Source organism: Procambarus clarkii, chromosome 32, assembly GCF_040958095.1.
Source record: "Procambarus clarkii isolate CNS0578487 chromosome 32, FALCON_Pclarkii_2.0, whole genome shotgun sequence".
NCBI lineage: Eukaryota > Metazoa > Arthropoda > Malacostraca > Decapoda > Cambaridae > Procambarus > Procambarus clarkii.
Genome location: NC_091181.1, coordinates 38,241,141 through 38,248,280, shown reverse-complemented (window position 1 = coordinate 38,248,280; position 7,140 = coordinate 38,241,141). Strand labels below are relative to the sequence as shown.

At 41.5% G+C, this 7,140-nt stretch overlaps 1 protein-coding gene across 1 annotated transcript in view; it reads left to right on the top strand.

Moving 5' to 3' along the window:
- The first annotated feature begins 2,900 nt into the window (after window positions 1–2,900).
- Window positions 2,901–7,140, top strand: part of LOC138370530 (period circadian protein-like) — a 6,381-nt gene continuing 2,141 nt past the window's right edge. The window contains exon 1 of the mRNA XM_069334914.1: window positions 2,901–3,008. Within this exon, the coding sequence (XP_069191015.1) occupies window positions 2,901–3,008 (108 nt within the window). The remainder of the gene's footprint in view (window positions 3,009–7,140) is intronic.

Here is a 7,140-nt window from a genome sequence, read left to right as displayed (position 1 = left end):
AAAACATCCCAAACATCCCAAATTTGACCCTGTAGCCTTATTTTGGGGTCAAATTCTGGCTCTCTGCACGTATTCGCAGTTTGAATTTACGACTTTTTATACTGAAATCATGCCACTTACGGAAAGCGGCTATGGATCACATTAGGCCCAAACCCTCCCTGCAGTTTTAAAAATATCCCAAACGTCCCAAAGTCGACCCTCTAGCCATATTTTATAGCCGAATTCTGGCTTTCTGCACTTATTCGCAGTTTTAAAAACGACTTTTTATACCGAAAATATGCCAATTACTGAAAGCGACGATAGATCTCATTTTGCCCAAACCCACCATTCAGTTTTCAAAAAATCCCAAGCATCCCAAATTCGACCCTTGAGCCATATTTTGGAGCCAAATTCTAGCTCTCTGCATAGAATATGCAGATGCAGATCTCTGCATATGGCTCAAAGGAAAAGGGGATGATAAACGTCAAAATATTGCTGAATTCGATGATTTTTAGTACGAAACAAAATGCTAAAAAACTTGCTTAAAATGCAATATTATGCGAAAATCTGAGATTTGAAAGCCAAATCACATATCGTGATACTACATGAAATAGTATCGAAATATTGGTAAAAATGAATATATTTACGTAATATCAAACTACATGAAAAACGTGAAAAAGTCCTTATTATACCAAATTTCAGTATTTTAACTTCGAATCATAGAGCGACGTTTCGTATTTTTTAGACCTAGAAAAGACGTAGAAAGATGTTGCTTCCAATACAAATGATAAAAATCAATGTGTTTTCATTAAAATTAACTAAAATGTTCCTGATTTTCGGTTTATATTACCGATGGAAGATGTACACGTAAAACCGTTCTAATCCGACTGAAACGTCGATATATACAATAAAAACAGAACTTCTCCCCTTTTCAATATCTTAATCAGTATTTTAACGAGAAACAAATAGATGATTCAAAATGAAGTATTTAAGGTTATTTTTCTGATTATGTGTTTGCATAATTTTTATCGTATATATATTGAATTAATCATCGAATTTAGCAATATTTTGACCTTTATCATCGCCTTTTCCTTTATGTGATTTACACAAAATATCATCGAATGATAAACGTCAAAATATTACTGAATTCGATGATTTTTAGTACGAAACAAAATGCAAGAAAACTTGCTTAAAATGCAATATTATGCGAAAATCTGAGATTTGAAGGCCAAATCACATATCGTGATACTACATGAAATAGTATCGAAATATTGGTAAAAATGAATATATTTACGTAATATCAAACTACATGAAAAACGAGAAAAAAGTCATTATTATACCAAATTTGAGGATTTTAACTTCGAATCATAGAGCGACGTTTCGTGTTTTTAGACCTAGAAAAGACGTATAGAGATGTTGCTTCCAATACAAATGATAAAAATCAATGTGTTTTCATTAAAATTAACTATCACAAATTTGACGCTTGAGCCATATTTCTGAGCCAAATTCGGGCTCTCTACACGTATTCGCTTTTTGAAATTACGACTTTTTATACCGAAAAAATGCCAATTACTGAAAGCGGCGATGGATCACATTTTGCCCAAACCCTCCCTGCAGTTTCCAAAATATCCCAAACATCTCAAATTCAACGCTTGAGATATAATTTGGAGCCAAATTCTGGCTCTCTGCACGTATTCGCAGTTTGAAATTACGACTTTTTATACGGAAAATATGCCAATTAATGAGAGCGGCAATGGATCACATTTTTCCCAAACCTTCCGTGCAGTTTTCGAAATATCCCAAACATCCCAAATTCGACCCAAGAGAATTATTTTGGAGCTAAATTCTGGCTCTCTGAACGTATTCGCAGTTTGAAATTACGACTTTTTATACCGAAAACATGACAATTACTGAAAGCGGCGATGGATCACATTTTGCCCAAACTCTCCCTGCAGTTTTCAAAATATCCCAAACATTCCAAATTCGACACTTGAGACATATTTTGGAGCCAAATTCGGGCTCTCTGCACGTATTCGCACTTTGAAATTATTTCATTTTCTACCGAAAATATGCCAATTACTGATTGCGACGATGGGGCACATTTTGCCCAAACCCCCCTGCAGCTTTCAAAATATCCCAATCATCCCAAATTCGACCCATGATCTATATTTTGGAGCCAAATTCTGGCTCTCTGCACGTATTCGCAGTTTGAAATTACGACATTTTATACCGAAAATATGGCAATTACTGAGTGCGGCGATAAATCACATTTTGCATAAAGCCGTCCCTGCAGTTTTCAAAATATCCCAAACCTCCCAAATTCGGCGATTGAGCCATATTTTGGAGCCAAATTCTGGCTCTTTGCACATATTCGCAGATTGAAATTACGAATTTATACACCGAAGATATGTTAATTACTGAGAGCGGCGATAGGTCACATTTTGCCCCCCCCCTGCAGTTTTCAAAATATCCCAAACATCCTATGATAGTGAACACCACGCCAAGTTCAGTGAACACCACGCCAAGGTTAGTGAACACCATGACAAGGATCGTGAACACCACGCTAAGGATAGTGAACACCATGTTAAGGATAGTGAACACCACACAAGGATAGTGAACACCACGCCATGGATAGTGAACACCACACCAATGCTAGTGAACACCACGCCAAGGATAGTGAACACCACGCCAAGGATAGTGAACACTACGCTAAGGGTAGTGAACACCGCCCTAAGGGTAGTGAACACCACGCCAAGGATAGTGAACACCACTCCAAGGATAGTGAACACCACGCCAAGGATAGTGAACACCACGCCTTGGATAGTATACTGCACGCCAAGGATAGTGAACACCACGCTAAGGATAGTGAACACCACGCCTAGTTCAGTGAACACCACGCCAATGATAGTGATCACCACTCCATGGATAGTGAACACCACGCCAAGTTCAGTGAACACCACGCCAAGGTTAGTGAACACCACGCCAAGGATAGTGAGCACCACGCGAAGGATAATGAACACCACGCCAAGGTTAGTGAACAACACGACACGGATAGTGAACACCACACCAAGGGTAGTGAACATCACGCCAAGGATAGTGAACAACACGCCAAGGATAGTGAACACTACGCTAAGGATAGTGAACACCACGCCTAGGATAGTGAATACCACGCCAAGGATAGTGAACACCACGCAAAGGATAGTGAACACCACGTAAAGGATAGTGAACACAACGCCAAGGATAGTGAACACCACGCCAAGGATAATAAACACCACGCCAAGGATAGTGAACACAACGCCAAGGATTGTGAACACCACGCCTAGTTCAGTGAACACCACGCCAAGGATAGTGAACACCACTCGTAGGATAGTGAACACCCCGCCAAGTTCAGTGAACACCACTCCAAGGATAATGAACACCACGCTAAGGATATTGAACACCACGCCAAGGATAGTGAACACCACGCTAAGGATAGTGAACTCCACGAAGGATAGTGAACACCACGCGAAGGATAGTGAACACCACACCAAGGGTAGTGAACACCACGCCAAGGATAGTGAACACCATGCCAAGGATAGTGAACACCACACCAAGGGTAGTGAACACAACGCCAAGGATAGTGAACACCACGCCAAGGATAGTGAACACTACGCTAAGGATAGTGAACATCACACCAAGGGTAGTGAGCACCACGCTAAGGATAGTGAACACCACGCCAAGGATAGTGAACACTACGCTAAGGATAGTGAACAACACGCCAAGGGTAGTGAACACCATTTGAAGGATAGTGAACACCACGCCAAAGATAGTGAACATTATGCTTAGGATAGTGAACACCACACTTAGGATAGTGAACACCACACTAAGGATAGTGAACATAACACTAAGGATAGTGAACACTACGCTAAGGATAGTGAACACCACGCCAAGGATAGTGAACACCACGCCAAGGATAGTAAACACTACGCTAAGGATAGTGAACACGACGCCAAGGATAGTGAACATAACACTAAGGATAGTGAACACTGCGCTAAGAATAGTGAACACCACGCAAAGGATAGTGAACACCACACCAAGGGTAGTGAGCACCACGCTAAGGATAGTGAACACCACGCCAAGGATAGTGAACACTACGCTAAGGATAGTGAACAACACGCCAAGGGTAGTGAACACCATTTCAAGGATAGTGAACACCACGCCAAGGATAGTGAACATTATGCTAAGGATAGTGAACACCACACTTAGGATAGTGAACACCACACTAAGGATAGTGAACATAACACTAAGGATAGTGAACACTACGCTAAGGATAGTGAACACCACACTTAGGATAGTGAACACCACGCCAAGGATAGTGAACACTACGCTAAGGATAGTGAACACCACACTAAGGATAGTGAACACCACACTTAGGAAGTGAACACCATGCCAAGGATAGTGAACACTACGCTAAGGATAGTGAACACCACACTAAGGATAGTGAACATAACACTAAGGATAGTGAACACTACGCTAAGGATAGTGAACACCACACCAAGGGTCGATGAAAAGAAAACATCAATATTATGGTGCTTTAATTTTAACTAATTTGTTCGTCACATTTTAAACGTATTGCTCGATTACGTATATTGCGATGTATTAGGAGTAGGCCGCTATCTCCAGAGGAAGATCACATCTCGAGAAGATCACATCACAGCAAGATCACATCTCGACAATATCACATCTCGAGAAGATCACATCTCGAGAAGATCACATCAAAAAGAAGATCACATCTCGAGAAGATCACATTCTCCAGAAGATCCATTACCAGAAGATCACATTCCCAGAAGATCACATCTCCAGAAGATCACATCTCCAGAAGATCACATCTCTAGAAGATCACATTCCCAGAAGATCACATCTCCAGAAGATAACATCTCCAGAAGATCACATCACCAGAAGATCACATCACCAGAAGATCATATCACCAGAAGATCACATCTACGAGAAGACCACATCACCAGAAGATCACATCTCCAGAAGATCACATCTCCAGAAGAACACATGGCCAGAAAATCACATCTCCAGAAGATCACATCTCTAGAAGATCACATCTCCTGAAGATCACATCCCCAGAAGATCACATCTCCAGAAGATCACATCTCCAGAAGATCACATCTACAGAAGATCACATCTCGAAAGATCACATCGCCAGAAGACCACATCTCCGGAAAATCACATCTCGAGAAGATCACATCTCCAGAAGATCACATCTCCAGAGGAAGATCACATCTCCAGAAGATCACATCTCCAGAAGATCACATCTCCAGAAGATCACATCTCCAGAGGAAGACCACATCTCGAGAAGATCACATCTCTGGAAAATCCCGTCTCCAGAAGATCACGTCTCTAGATCATCACATCTCCAGATGATCACATCTCCAGAAGATCACATCTCTAGAATATCACATCTCGGGAACATCACATCTCCAGAAGATCACATCACCAGAAGATAACATCTCCAGATGATCACATTTCCAGAAGATCACATCACCAGAAGATCTCATCTCGAGAAGATCACATCTCGAGATTATCACATCACCAGAAGATCACATCTCGAGAAGATCACATCTCGAGAAGATCACACCTCCAGAAGATCAAATCTCCAGAAGATCACATCACCAGATGATCACATCTCCAGAAGATCACATCACCAGATGATCACATCACCAGATGATCACATCTCGAGAAGATCACATCTCGAGAAGATCACATCTCCAGAAGATCACATCTCCAGAAGATCACATCTACAGAAGATCCCATCTCGAGAAGATCACATCGCCAGAAGATCACATCTCCGGAAAATCACATCTCGAGAAGATCACATCTCCAGAAGATCACATCTCCAGAGAAGATCACATCTCCAGAAGATCACATCTCCAGAAGATCACATCTCCAGAAGATCACATCTCCAGAGGAAGACCACATCTCGAGAAGATCACATCTCTGGAAAATCCCGTCTCCAGAAGATCACGTCTCTAGATCATCACATCTCCAGATGATCACATCTCCAGGAGATCACATCTCTAGAATATCACATCTCGGGAACATCACATCTCCAGAAGATCACATCACCAGAAGATAACATCTCCAGATGATCACATCTCCAGAAGATCACATCACCAGAAGATCTTATCTCGAGAAGATCACATCTCGAGATGATCACATCACCAGAAGATCACATCTCGAGAAGATCACATCTCGAGAAGATCAGACCTCCAGAAGATCAAATCTCCAGAAGATCACATCACCAGATGATCACATCTCCAGAAGATCACATCACCAGATGATCACATCACCAGATGATCACATCTCGAGAAGATCACAAACTCGAGAAGATCACATCTCCAGAAGATCACATCACCAGATGATCACATCTCCAGAAGATCATATCACCAGAAGATCACATCTCGAGAAGATCACATCAGCAGAAGACCACATCTCGAGAAGATCACATCTCCAAAAGATCACATCTCGAGAAGATCATCCCCCAAAAGATCACATATCCATAAGATCACATCTACAGAGATTACATCTCCAGAAGATCACATCTCGAGAAGATCACATTACCAGAAGATCACATCTCCAGATGATCACATCTCCAGAAGATCACATCTCGAGAAGATCATCTCCAGAGGATCACATCTCCAGAAGATCACATCACCAGAAGATCACATCCCCAGAAGATCACATCTCCAGAAGATCACATCTCGAGAAGATCACATCTCCAGAGGATCACATCTCCAGAAGATCACATCACCAGAAGATCACATCTCCAGAAGATCACATCTCCAGAAGATCACATCACCAGAAGATCACATCTCGAGAAGATCACATCTCGAGAAGATCACATCTCCAGAAGATCAAATCTCCAAAAGATCACATCACCAGAAGATCACATCTCCAGAAGATCACATCACCAGAAGATCACATCTCGAGAAGATCACATCTCCAGAAGATCACATCTCCAGAAGATCAAATCTCCAAAAGATCACATCACCAGAAGATCACATCTCCAGAAGATCACATCACCAGAAGATCACATCTCGAGAAGATCACATCTCGAGAAGATCACATCTCCAGAAGATCAAATCTCCAAAGATCACATCACCAGAAGATCAC